The sequence below is a fragment of the Malus domestica genome, chromosome 10 (assembly GCF_042453785.1).
Source record: "Malus domestica chromosome 10, GDT2T_hap1".
NCBI classification, from domain to species: Eukaryota; Viridiplantae; Streptophyta; class Magnoliopsida; order Rosales; family Rosaceae; genus Malus; species Malus domestica.
In genome coordinates, this window is record NC_091670.1 from 37206466 (window position 1) to 37228962 (window position 22497).

At 36.4% G+C, this 22497-nt stretch overlaps 4 protein-coding genes and 1 long non-coding RNA gene across 7 annotated transcripts; 1 reads left to right on the forward strand and 4 right to left on the reverse strand.

The window, feature by feature from the left end:
• Positions 1 to 1764: 1764 nt before the first annotated feature.
• Positions 1765 to 6032, reverse strand: LOC103408898 (ornithine aminotransferase, mitochondrial-like). Its single transcript, XM_008347718.4, has 10 exons — positions 5791 to 6032; positions 5157 to 5265; positions 4536 to 4766; positions 4026 to 4185; positions 3790 to 3845; positions 3461 to 3613; positions 3172 to 3269; positions 2792 to 2872; positions 2464 to 2697; positions 1765 to 2010 (listed from the first exon to the last, which is right to left on the reverse strand). The coding sequence occupies exons 1-10, from the start codon at positions 5940 to 5942 to the stop codon at positions 1848 to 1850; spliced, it is 1437 nt and encodes a 478-aa protein (XP_008345940.3). The 5' UTR covers positions 5943 to 6032; the 3' UTR covers positions 1765 to 1847.
• Positions 6033 to 7881: 1849 nt separating this feature from the next.
• On the reverse strand, positions 7882 to 13379 carry LOC103435007 (KH domain-containing protein At4g18375). 2 transcript variants are annotated; one of them, XM_029110241.2, is made up of 9 exons: positions 13253 to 13379; positions 12355 to 12970; positions 11448 to 11939; positions 10707 to 10943; positions 10355 to 10621; positions 10204 to 10265; positions 10021 to 10117; positions 9713 to 9873; positions 7882 to 7927 (listed from the first exon to the last, which is right to left on the reverse strand). In XM_029110241.2, exons 2-8 carry the CDS (start codon positions 12943 to 12945, stop codon positions 9742 to 9744), a joined length of 1878 nt encoding a protein of 625 aa, XP_028966074.2. In that variant the 5' UTR covers positions 12946 to 12970; positions 13253 to 13379; the 3' UTR covers positions 7882 to 7927; positions 9713 to 9741. The 2 variants fall into 2 exon arrangements, with proteins under 2 accessions (XP_028966074.2, XP_008371618.3); XM_008373396.4 differs by lacking the exon at positions 7882 to 7927 and having other exon boundaries at positions 9339 to 9873.
• Positions 13380 to 14875: 1496 nt separating this feature from the next.
• On the forward strand, positions 14876 to 15709 carry LOC103435008 (uncharacterized). Its single transcript, XM_008373397.4, has one exon. It carries the CDS (start codon positions 15152 to 15154, stop codon positions 15479 to 15481), a length of 330 nt encoding a protein of 109 aa, XP_008371619.4. The 5' UTR covers positions 14876 to 15151; the 3' UTR covers positions 15482 to 15709.
• A 391-nt stretch (positions 15710 to 16100) lies between these two features.
• On the reverse strand, positions 16101 to 18161 carry LOC139189048 (uncharacterized). 2 transcript variants are annotated; one of them, XR_011572528.1, is made up of 3 exons: positions 17885 to 18161; positions 16695 to 16977; positions 16101 to 16389 (listed from the first exon to the last, which is right to left on the reverse strand). It is a non-coding gene; the product is annotated as an uncharacterized lncRNA (long non-coding RNA). The 2 variants fall into 2 exon arrangements; XR_011572527.1 differs by having other exon boundaries at positions 16690 to 16977.
• Positions 18162 to 20766: 2605 nt separating this feature from the next.
• Positions 20767 to 21525, reverse strand: LOC103435140 (uncharacterized). The gene has a single exon (XM_008373527.3). The coding sequence runs from the start codon at positions 21523 to 21525 to the stop codon at positions 20767 to 20769; it is 759 nt and encodes a 252-aa protein (XP_008371749.3).
• Between the last annotated feature and the right edge of the window lie 972 nt (positions 21526 to 22497).

Here is a 22497-nt window from a genome sequence, read left to right on the forward strand (position 1 = left end):
TGGGGCACATCGAAATTTTAGTGGAATTCGAAACAGCTAAGCTAATGAAATCCAGCTAAGCTTCACTATGTGATGTGTCCACCTAGCAAATAGATTAGACTAATATTATTGTTAATTAGTAATTATTAATTAATAATTAAGTCTAATTATAATAAGCTTCCTAGGGCTCTCTCATGGGTTAACATGATCTGTTTACATTAATTTGATTTAATAAAGTCATTAAGAATCTGTCTCTTGCCTTATAATTACGTAACAACCAAAAGTATTGCATTATTGTGTCTCTACCATGTCCCCTCCTACCCATCAAATACCAATAAAACAAAGCAACTTTTAAGCTTGCAATATCCCCATCTAAATAAAAGAAAACATTGGGAGAACAATTTGTTTTATGCGGCTAATTGGCCCGATATGTTTACTTACTTGGAATAAGAAAGTTATGAGTTGTAGAATAGGAAAAGAAGAACCGTAATGAGGTAAACTAGCACTACTGCATGATATGGTTCATGATCTTCTATCTGTTTGACATCGGTTAATGTGGAACTCGTATATTTTTTTATATTTTACATGTATTACTAAATATAGAGGAAGTCAAGAATTAAGGTGATTTCCCACCATGTTAAACGCGATTTTCATTCTCATTCTATGTAAGCAAAAATACATGTCACGAGCATTAAAATAATATTCTACAGAAAAGAAACTAGTACATTTTTTTACCCATTTTTTCATCAAATATTTTCTTTTACTTTGAACTAAGAAAAATATATTGAAAGTTGGTTAGTTGAGAGTAGACTATTGTAAAACTTTATTTAAAATTTTAAAATTTTAAAATAAACTTCATTTAAAGAGAAAATTATATATACTAGGATCCTCATTGATATAATGTGGAAGTAAACACGTGACATCTCACATGTGGAAACCAGTGCAGACTCTTAACATAATTGCAAGTAAATTAGCAACCACTCCCCACTCACCACCAAACCAACACCATAGGTGCTAAACATATCATGTGAATGTGATCACAAAATCTGCACGAAATACCAAAAAGGGTAAGATATCGAACTCGTCATTCACAAGAGTTTGAACTTAAGACCTCCCGTTACAAGTGAAGATGAATATCATTAAACTGTAGCCCTAGTAGTGAAGTCTACTCTGGTAAGGGGGCGACTAACTTACTTATAATCAGAATATATTCCAACTCTCTCTCGGTCATATGTGCCACGTAAAATTGATGAGTAAGATAAAAGGTAAGTGACACCCAAGACGGAGACTGTGAGAACATATCCCCGTGACATGGAAGTTTTCCTCGATCTAGGGGGAGGATTTGCCACACCACCAGTCCAGAACAAAGAACGTTCCCCAGAAAAGGAGAAGACAAATTTCATCACAGAAGCTAGGTTAAACTTTGAGCAAAGACAAACTTCACAAGGAAATTCCAGCTAATGCTCTTAAAAACAAAACCTTTGACAATAACTAAGAAGCACAATACCGGTACCAACAAAGCTATGTTCATGTCTACTTCAAAGTACAAATTCAGAAAATTACAGGGAAAAACATCACGCTCTAGGAAATGTCCACAGAATAATATGACACTGAAAGCACGTCGAAAATCTACTATTTCTTACAAGATTCTGCTATTTCTCCCCATCCAAACAGTCCATATAACTGTCATGATACCGTGAAAAACTAGAGCTATAGAAAATAAAACGTAGACCTATGATGTTTCTTTTATATCGAAGTTACGTATCATCCACGTTAGGTTAGGTATTTGGACAAATAATACTTCATTGAGAAAGTATATAGTTTGAGAAGGTCAAAGATAAATTCTCAGGATTCATAGAACATATGATTCAGTGATCGTTGTGTGTAGAATCATACAAGTTTCGCCCACAACGGTCGCATATGTTAGAAGCAGTCGAAGATGTGTTCTCGGGCTTTTCCTTCTGCATCTTTGGTAGATCATGTTCCAGAACATCTGAAAGTGCTTTTGATCCTTCTTGGACTTCCTCCAAACTGAAAACAGCGCATCGAAGTGATATGATTAGAACATAGAAAATAACCTGAAACCTTTTATTTTAACTGCAGGTAAACATGCTATCATTTCTGTGGCACAGGAGATATCTTATACAACATATTGGCTTGTAACATAGAACGTACTAGTCTACCTGATTGAATCCACGACCACGACTTGCCAATGCTAAAACTGTTACAGTAGCGTAGCTTTTAAACTCTATTTAACGAACTACCGGACTTATCTCTTAAGCAGACTACTTTGCTTACTCGTTTAAGTAAAATGCACGTCTGTGTTCATCATGCCTCATCCATAAAAAAAAATACCCTCTCATTAAATCCCTTTTTCCCTGATCATAGTGCAGGAAAAAGGTACCACCGGCTCATAGTTATGCTTGTCAAGTATTTAATTTCAATGAGATTAAAACATGATTGATCATCAACACCTGTATTTACCTTATCGAGAGTGGAGGAGTCAATCGGATAATAGTATCGTGTGTTGGCTTGGCAAGAACTCCTCTCTCCTTCAACTTTAGGCAGATATCGTAAGCAGAAATAGGGGATAAATTCTTGCTATTGAGCTCCACAGCGTTGAACAAACCTCTTCCTCGAACCTCCTTTATGTAGTTTGGGAATTGCTGCTGAATCTTGACTAGCTGATTCCTAAGCTCTTGTCCCATTTCAGCTGATCTATAGGTAGTTGAACGTCAAGAAACATAATTTCTACAATGATTTTATAATATGGCCATAAAGCGAGGATAGTGAAAGGGTTTATATTTGATACCTTTCAGCAAGTCTCTCATGTCTGATTACATCTAGTGAAGCAACAGCAACTGCACTAGCCAACGGATTACCCCCAAAGGTGCTGCAGATGACCCCAAATTAATAGTAAGGCTAGCCCTATGATATACGCCCGAAACCAAGGCAAGCGAGAGAAAGAACGACAATGAATTATAAATATTAGTAGTTACGGAAACCATTAAACAACTCTTGGAAAATGGCAATCATTTTTCTAAGGCATGGTGATGCAAATTGCTCATGAGTCTATCTTATCTGAAAAAGCTACTAAGAATTGTGTAAGAACTTTTCGGTACAAAACATGAATATGGCGACGAGAACTCTCAAAGTACTAGAAGAGATCATAAATGGAAGCAGCCAGCAAACCTTCCATGCTCTCCCGGTCGGATACAAAGCATTACATCTTTGTCTGCAAGCACCGCACTTACAGGTATCACTCCACCACCCAATGCTTTCCCTAGTATCTGAATAAAACCCATAAAGTCTTGGTTAAGCATCCGGTATAATTATAAACAAAACTGCACAGTCTGCACTGCACGAATCATGAAGACAAAACAGCTTCCATATTTTAAGAATAGATTGTCAAAGTTTTAGATTAAGAAGAAACATGGTTCAGAGCTAGGCAAACTTCTTCCCAATGCTTAAAGAAACTCACCACTACATCGGGCCGAACTTCTTCCCAATCAACAGCAAGCATTTTTCCTGACCGTGCTAAACCAGATTGTATTTCATCAGCAATCATTAAAACATTATATTTCGAGCACAGATGTCTAACAGTTTTCAAATAACCATCTGGAGGAATTATAACCTGTGATCACAACATACAATTTTTCTCAAAAGAACTGATTGAAGATGGAAATAATTTATGGTTTAAATTTTAGAACACGTGTTAGAATCCTACATCCAACAACTGTATACATGTCGGTCACATTTCTATTGAACACCGTAAATCAATCAAACATTGAATTGCGAAAAAACACATACCCCAGCCTCTCCTTGAATGGGTTCAAAGAGAAATCCAGCTATGCGGTCTCCATTCTCTGCACTCCATAACAAAAAAATTTGTCGGTTCAATTTTAACACACAAATCTGGTAAATAAATATTAAAAATGTGCGAGCTATATGATGATTTAAATGGATGTGATATTTTAAGTTGAAGGGTGGAGTACATATCGAACAAGCTCTACAAATTCTTAAACAGAAAAAAACTGTAATCAAACCTTTAAAAACTTTTTCAAGGCCACCTGCATCACCAAAATCAACTTTAAGATGTCCAGGCAACAAGGGTCCAAAGCCACGGGTTGCTTCATTGTCACAGCTCATGGAGATGACTGCCAAAGTACGACCATGGAAGCAGCCACAACACGAGACAATAATAGCCTGTGTATGGCTTAGTTGAGTTAGGGTGACTGAAACAATAACCTTGCCCTTGTCCTACTAATGTTCAAGTCGCCGAACTAGAATGGCACAATTCTAAATGAAACGATTTGAATATTGTTGGAGAATAATAGGTACATACAAATCAGGCTTCTAAGTCAGAATATCTGTGTTCTAACTTGTTTTGAGGTGTGATCTAATTCCCTAGATTACGTGGTTCTATAAGATACATAAATCATGCATACATATTCAGGTGAGTGCAACAATCAGAAGTACCCCAAGAAAAGGCAAACTAAAACTAATAAGATTATGTAAAAAAAGTAAAATACGAGATACATCTTATTGAATTCTACCTCATCTTTTGGAATTTTTTTCTTCTCATAACCCCATTTCCTTGCCACCTTTAAAGCTGTTTCCACAGCTTCAGCACCAGTGTTCATAGGCAGCACCATGTCATAGCCAAACATGCTTGTTAGATACTCGGCAAATCTTGGAAATCTATCATTATAGAAAGCCCGAGAACTAAGGGTGAGCCTTTCTGCCTGTTCTTGTAATGCCTTGATGATTTTTGGATGGCAATGTCCCTACAGCAGGAAATTCCATTGAATAATGAGAAAAAAGTGTTATTCACTATAAATCTGCTTCAAGAATTGGTGTTTCTTATGTGAACAAGCTTCTTCACTTGCTTCAAATTTACTCGGATTTAAAGAAACAAGCCAGTGCCATATTAATAATTGAACATCATTGTAGTGGATTTTCCATTTTGCAATTCGAATGGAAAATAAAATTCATGTCATCTGGTGCAGAAAGCAGAGATAAGGCAGTTTCAATCATAGGCTAGTTACAAATATGTATGCATATTGTATGTGCAAGCGTGTGTGCACGTTCGTGCTGGCGTGCAAATTGTATGTGCAAGCGTGTGTGCACGTGCTGGTGTGCACAAGTGCTGTAACGTATTCACTTACATTTTATACCTGATTAACAGCAGAGTAAGCTGAAAGAAAGTCCAGATATCTTTTTCCCTCTGGATCCTGTATACATGATCCTTTTGCTTGAGAAAACACAATGGGAATTGGGTGGTAGCTGAAAGGGAGGAGGAGACTTTAGCATTGAAGTTACACAACCCGATCAAAAAAGGAGGAGACTTTACAATTGTAATCAATTATTTAACACAGTTAGCTTTTCCGGAGGCTCGTTACAGGCGAAAAGCGCAGCCAAAACACAGAATTAGTTGAAATTGAGTGTGCAGACAATCCCAGTATTCCTCATTTTATACAGTTCATCCATGATTATCACAATTAAAAGTCACACCAGAAAGAAAAAAAAATGGAAAGTGGGCTCGGATCAATCAACGCAGGCTCAGAAAGTGCAGGAGATCCAAAGAATTTAATCACACTAAACTCAAAACAATAAGAAATTACATACAAAACCCAATTTATATAATTACAACTGCATTCAGAACCCGCAGATAAGGAATTAGATGGAAACAAGCAGAGAACCCAGAAGGCAGAACATGAAGAAGAATGGGAAAAGTAGCAGAAATGAGAAATTTTGGATGAGACATGAAGATTTTAGAGAGAGAGAGAGAAAGAGAGAGAGAGAAATGACTTGTGGGCGCTGTATTGATACTCAGAGTTGATGAGCTCCTGCGAAGATGAAGGGGAGCTGGCTTGAGGGACAGCAGCGAAGCTCCTCCTAATCACTCTCTTCTTCAAGCTCGATGTGCTCAGCGCACGCTGCAAACATCTCCTGCTCGCCATTGATGGATGACGACGATGATGTTCTTCTCGTTACTCTGTTATTTGTTTGCTGCCATAAAAATATCAACTTTCCAAATTGTTTCGGATAAAATTGTGGAAGAATGGGAGAATATGTTTAATCGCTTTTTTTTTTTTTTTTTTAACTTTGACTAAAAGTTCCGGTATTATTTATTTTAACGAAAAATTATATTTTTACATTAAAAAATAAATCTTGATACTATTTAATTTACTCTTTATTTTGTTTTTATCGTTAAAACTCAAAATTTTCAATCCATTTTCATTAGTTTTCCTTTTCTTTTTTTGGGCGTTTTGACATCTTTGATCCGAAAACAATACTACTCACGTCACATCAGAGAGACGATATTTTTAGATCATATGTCGATGGTTGAATTTTTATTTTTATTTAAAAAAATAGAATCAATTGATGATTTTGTCACAACAGTTCACTCTTTTGAAGGTGTAAAGACTCACAGAGGCATTTCACTAATTTGAAGAAGAATCAATTGTCATATTATGTGGTTTACAAAATATGATTCAAGTAGATTATCTTTTTAGCATTACACTATATCTAATCTACACTTCGCTCGTTTTGTTGCTTCTATTCTATCAGATAAGTTAGGACTTCCATAGTAGCTCCAAAAGAGTGGGATACTGTTGAACTTATATAGCAATCACACTTGTATATTGGATCAAAAATTTTGAGTGTGTTACCATGAGTTAAGTATATTAAACTCATGGAATACTTATACCAACTTTTGTATAGCATAACTCAAGTTATTGAACTCACAGGTCCAAACTCAATCTGTTTGTTATTTATATATAAGTATCACACTCATTTAAACTTATTGCGAGAGACTTATAGTACAAACCAGATGCCAATTTATCTCTTAGGATTGAAATTTACTTAATCGGTAATTTATCATATGTCATGAATTTGGACAAGATTGGAAGTTAATTTCCATTAAATACGTTTAAATTTCAAACTTTGAATAGTAAAATAAATTAAATCACTCATCTTAAAGCAATTATCCAACACCACAAATTAAGTGAATAATCAATTCTTTTTCTATTTATTATTTAGCATTAAACTTAAATTATTTGAATGCTTTGACAATGTCATATGAAAATTGATTGGGTTATTTTGATAAGTTATCTAATCATAGTGATTAGTGAGTGGACAGAATAAGTTGAGTACACGTATGAACCCATTGGAAAAACGAGCAATCGACCATGGGCCTTTGAATGATGAAATTCTTCAGTGTGACAAAAATACTGCTCGTTACATTTAATATCATAATACAAATGGTTGAAGTTTATTTTCAAATATCTAACCACATGTATTCTCACAGTTGATATACCAAACCGAGTTCTTGACACACTGAAAAATCTTTCCTTTGAGTGGGATGCAATTATTGGTCTCAAACTCCATAAGAAAACCACCTAATATGACAGTCACAACACAAATCATATGTTTTAATTTTCCACTCATTTTTCATTATTTTTTCCTAATTTCACCCCCTTTTAGTCATCTTAATTTTCCTAATTTCTCTACGCCTTTGATTCCTGAGTCAATTAACTAAATTGTTATTAGCATTCTAAAATGTCATCTACACTCCCAAGTGCCAAAAAATGAAGAAAACAAGAGCGGGCGCATGTGCGCCCTTTTTTTTCTAGTGTCAATAACAACTCTCCATCTGCATCGTATCATGTAAGTTTTTCGTATAAACTAGCTGCAAAACGAACAAAGCATCAACTCCACTCATAAATTCACAAGCAACAAGCAAACCTCAAACAAAATCTTCATTTACAGACAAATGTAAGTTATAGTCAGTGTTAGTACATTTGACAACCCCCTTCCCAAGCTATCAAACCGATCCTCCGCCACCTTCCGATGGTTTCAATCTCAATCTCGAAGCATCGCATATCAATTTCAGTACACAAGCAATCAATAGCCTGTAAAATGCGGCCACAGCTCCGGGATACCACTGATTCAACACAAGCCCCCAGCACCGGTGAAACACCATCTTAATTCGATTTCTCTAACTCACACTCACACTACTTGAAATATACTTAAAGTTCAAAGAGACGAGAGTAGAATGTGTTCGATAATAAGTATTCGGAAGGGAGTGGCTCGACAAAAATCTAGAGTAGAAACGGAGCTGAAGTAACCAGACCCTGAAAAAGATCGGGTCCTTAGCACGCGCCTAAGAGCTTTTTGATGAGATCGGTATTCAGCAAACACCTACATGAATGTTCCATTGTAATCTATAGGAAGGAAGTCACCTAAATTCTACATTTCTGTGTACCATATCTTCCTCTATATGAAACTAGAAGCTTATGCACTGTAAACAATTGAAGCTAAACCACTACAACAACGATTAGGACATATTTTTTTTGAAAAGAACAACGATTAGGACATATCAAAATGGCATTATGGTAATGAAAGCGTGTGACTTCTAGGGAAGCATCATTTAAACTGCAACACTACTACACAATCAGGCCCTATTTGCAGAAAAGAATTCGCCGACAGAATGAATAACTAGAACCAGAAGATGATAACTCAATCTGCACCAGAACCAGAAGATGGTATCTCAATAAGCGAGTAGTTTGATCCATGAGGGGATAATATTGGTAAAGAGTCTGCTTACAAGTCTAATATGACCAATGAAGATACCGAAGATTATCTGTTATCGGTATTTACTGATACTGAATACCTAGCTTAGTTGAATTTGAGAAAAGAGAGTAAGTGGTGCTAGAAGCACAGTAGCTCACTCATGGATTAGATTAAAATGGGAAATCCAAAATCCTATAGCTGTTCGAAACCATTGCCATCAAGAGGATACAATGAACTCTAAGTGTCAAAAAGAGAGCCCCATAGTTGTGAATCTTAACTTTTATCCAACGATATCATGAAACTAAACAAGGGTATTAAGGAGTCCCAGGAGGTCAATTTACAAAATGCCTCCCTGAGAGTTTTTTGTGTGGGGCACACGGATTAATATTAGAGAAATGTTGTGAGACTTACTTTAACTACGAGGATGGCACCAAAAACGAGCCAAAAGATCAATTAGTATTTAACATATATACAGTGATTTCAAAATTTTGATTCTTCAGTGACGTTTCAGATAACCAAGATGAAGACAGAAGATAGAGAATAAAGAAGCAAAAAGATTCCCTGTGGTTTATCTAATTGCAGAAAGTGATTCCTCTCCGTCTGCAATGTGCATGTCAGTTAAGGAGAACAGCACAAAGAAGAGATCATTATGAATAGCATTTCACTCGCACAATTGATTTAGAAGATGCTCCAAGCAAGAAGCTGAGAGCAAGAGTTCAATGGCCAGAGAAATAACAAGCATATACTATAAGATTGAAAATTATGGTCATTACCGAATAATCTTCTGGCCAGAACATCAATTTATAGACTATAGAGTGTGACAATACCGAAAATTAGATGAATTCCATACTAGTAAAGATAAGACCAGATGAAGCGACGCGACAGGTAAGAAAGGAACTAATATTGCAGATAAAGAATAGATTCGGTGACAAAGATGGGGGCTGCATGCCTAAGCATAAACCCTGCAGCAAATCCCTTTGGCAGTCTCAATACCAGCTTTAGTGGGAGAATCAGGAAGAGTCGAGTTGAATAAGCCTAGAGAAGAAGCCTTCCCCAGAACCAAACCTAAAGAACTAGGAGAGGAAACATGAGGGGGAGATGTCCAAGATTCTTTGTTGTACACACCAGACATATATTAGCTTAAAGGACTATTCACCTTTAAACAGCAAGAATCAGCCTGGAAAGTTAGGGGGCCATTATAAATGCCTCAATCAAGTTCTCTGCCGTACGCATCTGTTCAGGTGTGCCAGATATATGTGCAACATGATCACCCCGGGAAGATTTGGACTCAGAGATCTCTACCATTGCTCCCGATATCTGGAAAAGACACAAACATGAATGAGAATGACATTCAAACACACAAAGCCTACATGTTTAGGCAGAAGCTAGCTAGATTTTTCGTGTTGACATCTCTACACGATAACCAACCAGTAGATACAGATCCAAAAGGAAAGGTCATCCCACCTTCCGGATATTGGCTATATTTGCCCCGCCTTTGCCCATCACCTTACCCACAGCATTCACAGGAACTAGCATCTCAAGTGTTGAAGGGGGTGGCAACCTGCATAATGTTATTGAAAAACAATTTGAGGATGAATAGAAGCTGAACTAGACAAGCTTCAAAACAAGGTAGAATAAACTACATACGCTGATCGTCCATATAGCTTGGATGAATACGAAGAGATGGATCCATAGCCATTTTCTCCCATCTCAAAGAAAAGAAAACATATATCAAGTACTATCAGTGGTTTATTTATGAGTTTATTCAGCTACAAATAACTTATTTAAATGGACATACCGACACAGATCCATATCCATAGAGGCTACCAGAAGAAAGCAGGCCCAAGCCACTTCCACTTTCAGCCCTCTGATCATAACGCATTGAAGAAATTGGAGGGACAGAAGGCAGGACAGATGGCATTGAGAGAGCAGGGCCACCCGAGTACATGGATTCAGCACCACCAGAGGTGTTAAGACCATCATCTCTATCTTTCAAGACATTGTCTCTGAGTCTTAGAACAATCTGAATAAGCGCATCCCTCAAACTACTGGGATCTCCTGCCACCTATATTAGGAAAAAAGAATTGATAAAGAGGTGATCAACAAGAAAAAATTGAATTGCAAAGGTTAAAGATTTATGTAGAACCAACCTCAACAAGTTCATTAGCATCAGCACCCCTAGGCTTATCAGCCTTTGAAATACGGACGTCAGCTTTTGTTCTTTTTCGGATTTCATTTATAATTGAACCACTTTTTCCAATAATACAACCAATAAATTTAGATGGAATAAGAAGCCGAATTGACACAGAGTCATCATCTTCATCATTTATCTTCTCCTGCAGCAAAAGAACAGCTTCCACTGCCATGGATTTTAGATCATCAGGTGACTGCCAAAAAAGAAACCCAACATGATCAACATGTCCAAGAAGATGAATGCCAAGCGCTGTTGTGAGGCCCATAGAAAAATACTAGTTCAGATTATTCACAATTTAATAAACCAACACAATGTTGACATTTAACTTTTAAAAGTTGAGGAATGTATTATAATAAGTCTTTCTTGCAATGAAATCTATATTTTTGACAGTCTAACGGTTAATAAACATGAGCTCATGCTCAGAGAAAGATCCTGGAATTGCTGATGTCTGCACAAAACCAGCAACAATAGCAAAAAATTGATAGAATATTCCAGGTTATTTTGTCCTGCAAAATACTATGCAGACACATAACAAAACAAAAATAGAAATACTGAACCCTTTAGTGGAAAATGCATTTATACCGAGCTCTTCCCAAATTTTGTTCTTTATAAATCTACCAAAACATAAAGAATAAGAATACCATCGCAGTCATACTTCCATTGCAGTAATAGTAATAGTATTCTATCATGGTCATACCTCTGTTGCAGTAACACTGATTACACACTCATCACGGTCCTTGGTATCATCAACCTCAATACGAGCACCACTCGCCTGCCTTATGCTTTTAATGGTGCCCCCACCCTTGCCAATTACACGACCAATCTTGTCAAAGGGACACAATACTTGCACAATTAACTCCTCAGATCGAGAGGCAACACCAAAACCAGAAACTAAAGGAAGGGCAGATGAATACAGGGGCCATGTACTCCCTTTATCCGTGTAACCCTGAAGATCCTGTAAAGGTGTAGCACCTATGATTGGAGGTACAGCTCTAGAAGGGACAATAGGATCTCCACTTTGATATAGTCCACCTGGTTGATAAATAGGGACATCCGATGGGATAATTATACTTGGCAGGGCCTCTGGTATTGATGTCTCAAGAGAAATCTCTTCCTTCGGAGCAAACTTGTACATAATTGCAGAAACTGCAAACAATGCTTTTTTAACTGCTTCTGATTCTCCGTTTATCTGTTTGCAAAGGGAAATGAACTCTTACAGAAAAATATTACTGGATAAGAAGTTAACTTAACAGAAAAGTGAAACATCTGGAGCAAAATTTGCAAGCGTGTAAACATATTACATTTTATGCACAAAGAAGGTCCATTTAGCACACCAGTTAAGGAACTTCATATTAAAATTTTCTAACACCGTCTAGAAAAGACTGTTCATTCCGACTATTGTATGCTACTATGAGAGTGTAAACATACCCAAATAATTCATAAACACAAGAAATATGAAAACAATTCTATACCAAGGGCAAGGCAGCAAATATGAACTAAAGAGCTACTGTACTGACTGGGTGCCTTTGAAAACAAGAATTAAAATGCCTACTTGCACAAGCAAAACATTGAGGAATTATTCTTATTTAATAACAAATACTAACCATAAGAAAATTGTCAAAGTCCATAGCGCAAGAATGTGTTGGATCAGTGGCATCTTTTGCAACAATCTTAATGTTGGTCCTCGTCTTGCTTCTCAGTTTCTTTATAGTTGACCCCGCCTTACCAATAATATTTGCAGACTGGCTAGAAGGAACAAGAATTTGGCAGTCCTCCCTACTATCCCTCCGTCTCTTATCCAAATCCCCAACACTAGCCAATGCATTCGAAATTGCAGAGTGAACTCTAAGAAGAGCATCCTGGGCAGCACACAAAGGCTCCATATCATTGAACTCATCATCAACCTCAACCTCTTCCTTATCCTTAACATAGCTATAAATAGTTATTACCCTCTCTTTCGCACCAGGAAATGGGTCCACAACCTTGATTTTCGCTCTAGTATCTTGGCGAATCAAGTTGATGACTTTCCCACTCTTGCCAATAACACTCCCAATAACCCCACCAGGGCATAGAATCCTATAAACCACCAAATCATCACTACCCTTTTCGTCTCGGTCATTGAATCGTCTCTTTTGGTTCCTGTTTCCCCCATCATGGTCTCTCTGCGACCGATACCGCTTACCCGTCTCCCCCATTGTTCCTCTGGATTGGTTTTTCCTCCTACCACGCCAAAATAAAAATAAAATAAAATAAAAAACTGGGCACTCACCTAAATTACAACTGAAAAACAATAAGCAGATAAAAGAACGAACAAAATTTGATTGAAATTGTATTGGATTGCCTTCCCTTGGCAATCTTTGTACCAAAAGAAACAGAAAAAAAATTGGGTTTTCTTCGATTGACAAAGTAGGGTTTATTTGCAGCGGAAAGGAATAAACTTTGCAGAAAATCAGAGAATCAAAGCTTCTGATCGAATGGGTAAAACCTTGGTCGAAAACTCACCTGTTGAAATACGAGGAGCTTCAGAAACTATTGGAAGCGGTCGTCGAGTTCCTTGGTTTTTTGTCTTTTTCTCGTTGCGCTTTGCAGTCTGATATGTGACTTAGGGAGGAACAGTTAGTTCGTCATCTTTTTATTATTATAATTGCTGTTTTCTGGATCCAATTGGGCCCAAACCCAAGATAAAAACAGACAGAACAGTTAAGCCCATTGGATCTTTGGATTCCCCATTAAATTGCTCATAATTTTGAATAATTTTCAAGCAAGGAGGGACTCCAAAGCGATGGAAATATCGAAAAAATCAGAGAAAGATATGAAAAGAGAAGTGAAATGAAGTGAAGTTTAAATTAATGGTTGACATTCTCTAAAGTTTCATTTTAAATTTTCATCATTTTCTCGAAAGCTAGTGCTATTGATATTTCCACCAAAACTGTTATTTTAAACACTGCTTGAGAAAGATATGGTAGGACAAGGAAGATAAGGTTGTTTGAAACAGGTTGTCGGGTCAAAAAAAGAGGGGGTAATTGACTAAATCTAATGACTATAATAAAATGAATCCTCACATGTCCTTAAAATGAGGACCTTAGGTGAGCATCACTCTTAAAAGGGGGAATTTTTTTGGATACTTTTTATTCATCAAATTTTGGGGTGCACTTTTGCTTACTACTCTTAAGTGGTAGTAACACTCACTACCTATTTATCAACGTTAGATGATTTTAAATTTTAAATTTGAAATTTGTGTCTATCTACTATATAGATCTCAAAATTTAAAAGTGGTGAGTAAAAATCTTCCCTCAAACTTTGTATCAACTAAAATTACTAAACTAACTAAATTAAATGGAACAAAAGTAACCAAATAAAAACCAATAAAAAATTTCTTCATTGAACCACCATGGGGTGACATAGTGATTCAGGACAAAGTACAAGCCCGTATTGCACCCAACACATCATGAGTTTAATTCATGGCGTTGATGAATCACATGATGGTGCCCAAAGGAGGCGAAAATGGCTCTGTCAGTCTTTCCGACCCTTCTAAAGGTGGACTGTCGTGATAAAGCCATTAGCTGGTTCCTTTTGAACAAAATTATATTATATTTCTTCGTTGACAAAGTTAAATTACACTAGTAGTAGTTATGCTAATTTTTGTAACCGACTATGTATGAAACAATTTTTTTAAGTTAAAACTAGAGTAAATTGTAGCAATGGTCCCTCAACTTTAATCAAATTAGAACAATGGTTCCTTAACTAAAAATTCATTACCATTAGTCCCTTAACTTATCAAAATGTGTAGCTATGGTCATTTTCAACAACTTTATTAGAATTTTGTCAAAATAAGTTATGTTGGAAAGACCATTGCTACAATTGGGGTACTTCAACTCATCAAAACGTGTAGCTATGATCATTTTTGTCAACTTCGTTAGAATTTTGTCAAAATGAGTTATGTTAGAAGGACCATTGCTACAATTGGGTTAAAGTTGAGGGATCATTACTCTAATTAGGTTAAAGTTGATGGATCATTTCTCCAGTTGGATTAAAGTTGAGGGACCAATGGTAATGGACTTTTAATTGAAGGACTATAGATGCACGTTTTGATGAGTTGAGGGACCAATGGTAATTGATTTTTAGTTGAGGGACCATTGCTCCAATTGAGTTAAAGTTAAGGGATTATTGTTACAATTTACTCTTAAAACTAACTTGCTTTGAAAACAAATTTGAGGACGAAAATGGACCAATCACTATAATTCAAGGGGCAAATTTAAAATTGCCTCAAACTTTTTTGAGGTTTTATTTTATATTACATTTGCCCCAAATTTCCTTTTTTCAACTATCATCTTTCTCCTTCTTTTCCCCAGCAGCAGTGGCCGATTCGAATCCGATATTTCTAAACCCGGAATCCCGAACATGGAACAAGAAGCGGCGGAAACGCTGATTCAGGTGGCGAGCTCAGATGGGTCGGAGCCAGCGGCCGTGAACCGCGCCAGGAAGCTTCTGTTCCGGCGAATGCTAGTTGGGATCAGGGACGGCCGGTTTTTCCTGGGGACCTTTCACTGCATCGACAAACAAGGCAACATCATTCTTCAGGATGCGGTGGAGTATCGGAGCACACGGCGGTCCTCGCCGTCTCCGATGGAGCAGCGCTGCCTCGGTCTCATTCTCATCCCTTCTTCTTGCCGTGCTTCTTGTCACGTTGGTTGCTCTGTTGAAGAACAGTTGTCTCTGCTTTCGTTCTAGAACCAAAACAATTTATAAAATAGTGTTTTGTATTGGGATGTTTTGCATTCGTTGTTTTGACAAGACGATATTCGAAACTACTCTAATTTGAATCTGCAGGTAAGCCTTTGGTTCTATGAATGATAGAAACTGTTTTGTATTCATGTCAATTTGCTTAGAACTTGCATTGTGTGTGTGGCCACCCATGAATGAATTCGATTTTCTTTCGAAGATCGATGTTTTCGTTCATCAGAAGGGTTTCTTGAACAGATTGGCATGAAGCTTTCTTTTCGCATTTGAGATATCTCATGTGCTAAAGTCTTGTGATTTATCTTTTCTTCTGTGAAATGTTATGCACATTGTTTTTCATAGAGACATTTGAATATGATGAATACGTACAACGGCAAGTTTTGATCAAAATCTTATCTTCGTATCGCAAATGTGATAGATTGCAAATGTACCATATCACATTTGCGATACGAAGAGAGAGTGTACAAGCATTCAAAAGTCTTAACTAAGAACGAGTTACCGCATTCGGGCGATGCCACTTTGATTCTAGTTCTCTTCCTAGTTTGATGCTGAGGAATAAGCTTAAAGATTAACGTTGCGAATGAAAGTTGCTGTGTTAACTCCAATGATATGCGCATACGAATCAATCAACGGCCCCTCCTGGATTCCCAGCAAAAATTCCACCATTGAAGGCTGTAAACCTGGAATTTACATGTGCAAAACACTTCAAGAGCATAGTCCACCAACGGTTTCAAGCAAAAGCAACCGAAAATAAAACGGAAACTTAAGCTGTCAATGATCATCTATCGTCCATGAACGAATATGAACGCCTTAAGAGCAGCTAGATCGTAGGTTGGATCTACACCAACAATCTTTCCTTCACTGTGAAAACCATTGCCTCTTGCGTCCGCAAGGTAAACCTATCAAGAAGGGCACCAAAGAAACTTTGAAACTCAAACGAAATGACATGAACTCCGAAAATAAGGAAACTTTAACAAAAAGCTTCTGGTACTGTTCACTTGAAAGAAAAACCATATTTTTACACTAAAAAATCAATCTTGGTACTGTTCAATTTACTCTTTATTTTGTCCTTATCGTTAAAACTCAAAGTTTTCAAACCTTTTCCATTAGTTTTCCTCTGAAAATAAACCATTCGATAACATTCAGAACAAGAAGGTAAGTATAGGACAATGCTTTTAGATCTAATAAAAGGGCAAAACCTTACAACGCTGTAATCCGCTTTGATCTGCAGCCAATTTAGCTGCAACATGGTAATCTGTGACCCGGAGGCACGACGGATTAACTGAGTTTAGGAACATGGTAATGATCTGGGAGAAGATGCAAACCAATAGACAAAATCTGTCTTTACTGCATCGAAATTAAAGCACAGCTGCAGATGCGTATAAAAACTGCTACATCATTGCTGGAAAAATCTTATTAGCAAAACTAAGCCTGTACAAGTTTGTAGATTGTGTTTTCTTCCTTAGTACAACTGATGGAGAAGTTTCCTGCAAAAACACATTACAACTGGTGAAGAATGAGAAAAAAGAAATCATATGTTTGAAATCACCAGTTCATTGAGACGAGGTTACTAAGTTCTTTGAAAATCTTACAACGACAAAATAACAATTCATCGAGTTAATGTTAATAACATATGCACCTAGAAACATAACACAGAGTTTGGTTTACACGGAAGCGGTTTTTGAGAAGCAATGACTATAAACCATAGAGTTTGATTTGTTTGGGAGCAACTCTAAGAAGGAACGGGTTTCCGAAACCATCTGAATTTTATGCACAGGTGGTTCATCAGTGTGAATTTCTAGTTTATCTGTAACTTAATTGTTCCATATTTTGAATAAAGTCTTCTGAGCACAAAACTCATACACAAACAACCACGAGACCCACCCCAAGCAAATCCCAGAGATCCGGGCAACAAGTTTGTAAAGCTTTCAAACTGATTTCAGAAAATTAAGCAATACCTAGCCATAAAAAACTACCAATTAATCACATCAGAAGCCACATGGGTCACAAAAAATTAAGGTTGAATGATCGTATGACAGTGTCATTGTTATTGTTAAAAAGGTGCATTTGAGGTGTAAAATAACTAAAAAGTTATGAATTTTGAGCTACAGATTGATCAAAAAATTATTAGAAAAGAAAAAGTTGACAATTTTCCAGTAACCCAGCTCCAGTTTCTGTATAATATCAACAATTCCCTTGAAAAAAGCTGCTCTCACCATCCAAGTTCTTATCTTTTCTCAACTAACCACATAAACAACCAAATGGGTAAGATCAAATTAGCAAAATTAACATAATCTATCTCAATTCTAAGACCTACATTCAATTCAATGGAAAAAAAGTCACACAAAAAATAAAAAATTGTGAATTTAGAGAGAGTGAGAGAGAGTGTGAGACCTGGAAGTGATTGACGGCGCGGTCTTTGTCTTGCAGAAGCTCATCATCTTGTTGCAGAGCAAGTGCAAGGCGAGATGAAGGTGTGGGGAAATGGGGTCATAGAAATGGAGCAAGGAAGCCGCACAAGGCTTGGGGCAAGCACTATGGATCTTCTCCTTGTGAGAATTTTGTTCTTCTGTGAATTGTGTGAAGGGTTTGAGGAAGAAGAAGAATGACGGTTGACCGTTTTTCTTTTTCTTTCCCGGGAATTTAACTGAATTTTGAGCTTTATTTACCTCTAAAATGGAACTTGAATGTGCTTTTGTAAACCAAATTTCAATCTACTCAATTTGGGCCTACTCTTAAATGGGCTTTTTTTTTTTGTTTTTTGTAATTAAAGTTTGGGTGTTATTTAATTAGAATTTTGAAGAATTTTAACTGATATATGAAATTCAGTCTTGTTCTCCTAAAGTTCTCATCTTCAGGATTTTTGATAACCAAATGCATATTAACCACAAAATTATATTAGTTTGGATACAAAGTCTTAAAATATTTGACAACTTAATAAAACAAAACAAGAAAATGGGTTTTCTAATGGTTTATGGATTTTAAGTTGGTTTTACTTTATTAAGTTGTCAAAATATTTTAAGCTTTGGAATCTAAACTAATATAATTTTGTGGCTAATATACATTTAGTCCTCATAGGTCCTAAAAATGAGAACCTTAGGAGAGCAAGATTGTTTATAAATTTATGGATTTTAATGGAGTTTAATTGATTTCTAGAGATTTTAAGTAAAATTTGGAGTGAATTCCCTCAAATTCTCAGAGGGAGAAACAAAATTTGTGAATGCTTAAAATACACATGAAATCTCTCAAATTCACTCGAATTTCTCAAAATTTTAAAATGAATTTGGTTCTTATGGTTTTGTCTCTAATACTAATATTTTTAGTAATTAAGTTAAAAAAAAGTCTAAAAGTGGTGTGCTAAAGTGCATATAAGATTGGGCACTACGTGTTGATTGCTTCCATGGTTGAGTCTATTTTTTTTTTATCCACACTTTTTGATTTGTGGCCACCTTCACTAGTCCATATAATTAACTTGAAAATTACAGAAGCTGAAGCTGAAGTGTAAGTGTACAACAATACTAAGGTTGTAACTAAAGCTAAATGAAAATTACAACAGGAAAGGGATTCGACTGTGAAAAGGAGTACTCCTGAACCAAATGGAGATGGGGACTGACATTTCTCTTTCCGACGTTCGTGGTCGGAAAGATGAGATCTGATTTGCTTTGATGCTTTATGTCATTGTTAAGCTTTGATTGATGCCTTATGTCATTGTCTAGCCGACAAACTGATTAGTTTATGATCTTATATATCATGGCAAAACTATCATATCAATTATGAGTTTTTCTTGTTTACATGGATAGTCATGTATGATGAGAGAGATAAAAATAAAAAGGTACGAAACAATAGATATGAGATCTTTTTTCCCACTATACATAGAGCAGATTCTCTCTTATATTACAAAGAAGATTTACTAAGCACTTACAGATAGCGTTTTACCGCAGTGACGAAAAGCAATCGTGTCTATGCACCTTGGTGTGAGTTCATTCCTCACCGATTCTCCTCTTCTCTAACAACTAACTATTTAACCAACTAACGCTGTAACTTTATTAAAAAAAATTATGGAGGACAATAAAATATAAGGATATACAATATGGGTGGTACTATCCACACACTCATTTTACCTTTTATACACTCCTTGTTAATTTCTATCCATTGATCATCTTCAATTAATTGGATTTGACGGCCGAAAATTGAGAGATATGTGGAAGAGAAATAAAAGTGTGAATAGCATCACCCTAAAAAATATCTAGTATTACAACATATATCATTATCGGACTTGTAAAATTTCAACTACACAATTCCTCATCTTCGTAGAATATGCCCCTGAAATTGGTAATGAAGTTGCACATGAGATACCAATTAAGCAAGTAGCAATACAGGAAGAATCATCTTTGTGGATTGCAAAAAGTTGCAATCATTTATAGAAGATACCAGTTAATTAGCACCTTCTGTGAAAGCAACAACTCACACGTCCACGTTCATCCGCCCTAATAAAATAGATTCGGCTTCTCCGTCGTTATCAACCAAACAAAAAAAACTTTGGTTAGATCTGTTTCTTGGTTCTCTCTCGAGCTAATTAGCTATGGCCTCCGTCCGTCCCTCCCTCCCATTTATGTATCTATTTTTCGAGTGAACTAACCCACCCTAACTTTCTCAGCATTACAAGAAACAATTTTTAATTTTGAAGATAGACACAAGAAAGAATTCAACAACCCTACATCTTATATGGTACATACATACATATAGAGGTGGCAATCAACCCATCGGTTTGTTAACATTTAGTTTGAATTCACTTTACATCATCACCACCACCACCAATTTCACCCTTATATTTTGGTGATATCAAATTAAATGGGTCTTATCGGGTACGCATGTAACAACTCAATAGATTGATTTGTCACCTCTACATACTTACATATATATGTACCCTTCTGGTTTCTTGCTTATGAAGCATTAAAGAAGTGCTCAGATGTTTCTAAAGTGCATTAAAATGACAATATAAGTATGGGACAAATATACTAAGAAGGAATTCAAGGAAAAAGGAAAATTCTTAATGAATAGCTAGATACACATTGGTACAAATATATATATATATATATATATTCATACTAAACTAAAAAGTCCAAAGCATTTACATATTATTGACAGATGAACGAAAAAGAAAAGAAAAAAAAAAGTTGAAGAAAGAAGGCATCAAAATTTTGAAAGATCTCTACTTAACTCTCTTTGATATATATATATATATGTATGTATGTATGGAACTATAATTTCTAGATTTAAGTGAAGGTTGTAGCTGTTGATTGAAGCCTAATTTGTCTGTTAAACCTCTGAATAAACTCTTCGGCTCTTTTGTTTAGTTCTTCGTTAGACATGGTCGAAAATTCATTGTCTTCATCAGCAGTTGGTTTGTGCTTCTGATAAGTCGTCTCTGACCTCCTTAGAGTGTTCTTCCTCTCATTGTTGATCACTCCTCTTTTCGCTTTCTCAGACTTACTTCGCCGATAAGTTTTTTCCCGAACATTTTCTCTTCCAGTGCTACAACTTTTATTCTGACCATTATCGCCTTTCAACACGTGGACTACCCTCTTTTCTTGGACGATTTCTGTATTTTGAGGTACGAGGAGTACTTCTTCATTCTTTGTTTTCCTATTGTTTCCCGCCTCTAATTGCTTAGGACTGCTTTTGTTGACAATTTGAGGGTATTGAGAAACAAATGAGGAAGCACTACGAGCTGCTTGGCTATGCATCATGTACTCTTGGTAAAAATAGTCTTGTTGGTCTTTGGAGGCCGAAGAGAATGCGCCACAGTCGACAGCGATAATGAGGATGAGGGTGTTGGATATGGCAAACCAGAACTTGGAGTTGTTGAAGACAGTTGAGAGGGAGATGTTGAAGATATAGAAGATGCAAATGTAAATTAGTATAGAGAAGAAAAAGGCCAAGATGGATATCCCTTTAGCTTTGTGAGGATAATATTCTCTGGATTTGTAGGGTTTCGCTAAATCTTGCACTAGATTTTGTTGAAGTTTGGCCATCTTATGTGGGAGAGAGAAGAAGCGGCAGTGCTTGAGATGCTTGTGGGGCGAAATGTGGGTTTTTATATTTGGTTGGTAAAAGAAGTTCCAAATGAAGGGGTTTTAATACTGTGAGATTAGGGCACTGCCGGATATTTGATCAATAATTAAGACACTTCAATTATTAGAGATGTCACCTTGGCTTTCTAGTGATTTACCAGGTATGCCCCCAGGGTTCCGAATTGGGCTTGGCGTAGGAATATTGGCTGCTTCCATAAATAGCCAAAATAATGGAAAATTCTGCATTTTTATATACTTTTTTTTTGCCGGATAAAAGTGAAAATAACAATTGGATTTGTATTTGTATAACCATTTGGATAAGTGAACCTTAATTGAGAAGATTTTTTTTTTTTGGTAGAAACCTTAATTGAGAAGGTTGGAACTTGCTACCTAAAAACAAGCTGCCACTTGTGCGTTTTTAACACCACAAAAGCCAATCACATAAAGGAGTTAAAGTCAAATAGCAAAATCCATGTCAGAAAATGACGTGACGCGTGGCATTTGATGGCTAAAGATCGATCGTCTTGTATATATGTACAGATATGTACAGATTGTGACGTGCATGCATTCATGGCCCGCAGTTCTCTGGATTATTAGGGCCACGTATGAAGGTTTTATTTTTTTTATTTTTTGGGAAAACGTAGGAAGGTAGGTATTACCATTACAGAAGTGAACCTTTCTAGGTTATGTGGTTTCTTGTGCTTATGAGCAATTGATTAAAATTAGCTCTCTCTCTCTCTCTCTCTCTCTCTCTCTCTCTCTCTCTCTCTCTCTCTCTCTCTCTGTATATGTGTTTTTTAAACTCTACAAGTGTTTCCATTCACGGTAGTTGGATATCGAAATCAAAAACCTGAACTTTCGGTTACTCATCTTTACACAAGTTTACAATTTTTCGTGGGTGTGGGTCAATCCTTGACACCTCAGCTTTTTAAT

Bases quoted from the DNA above. Each gene is read 5' to 3' on its own strand.
- LOC103408898 (XM_008347718.4), bottom strand. From the start codon at position 5,942: ATGGCGAGCAGGAGATGTTTGCAGCGTGCGCTGAGCACATCGAGCTTG. The intron at 4,186-4,535 runs GTAGAATTCAAT...AGCCATACACAG, and splicing joins AAAAAATTCCAAAAGATGAG to GCTATTATTGTCTCGTGTTG. The intron at 2,873-3,171 runs GTTTGCTGGCTG...GGTCATCTGCAG, and splicing joins CGACCGGGAGAGCATGGAAG to CACCTTTGGGGGTAATCCGT.
- LOC103435007 (XM_029110241.2), bottom strand. From the start codon at position 12,945: ATGGGGGAGACGGGTAAGCGGTATCGGTCGCAGAGAGACCATGATGGG. The intron at 10,622-10,706 runs GTTGGTTCTACA...TTCCTAATATAG, and splicing joins ATGCTAATGAACTTGTTGAG to GTGGCAGGAGATCCCAGTAG. The intron at 9,874-10,020 runs GTGGGATGACCT...TGTCTTTTCCAG, and splicing joins ATATAGCCAATATCCGGAAG to ATATCGGGAGCAATGGTAGA.
- LOC103435008 (XM_008373397.4), top strand. From the start codon at position 15,152: ATGGAACAAGAAGCGGCGGAAACGCTGATTCAGGTGGCGAGCTCAGAT.
- LOC103435140 (XM_008373527.3), bottom strand. From the start codon at position 21,525: ATGGCCAAACTTCAACAAAATCTAGTGCAAGATTTAGCGAAACCCTAC.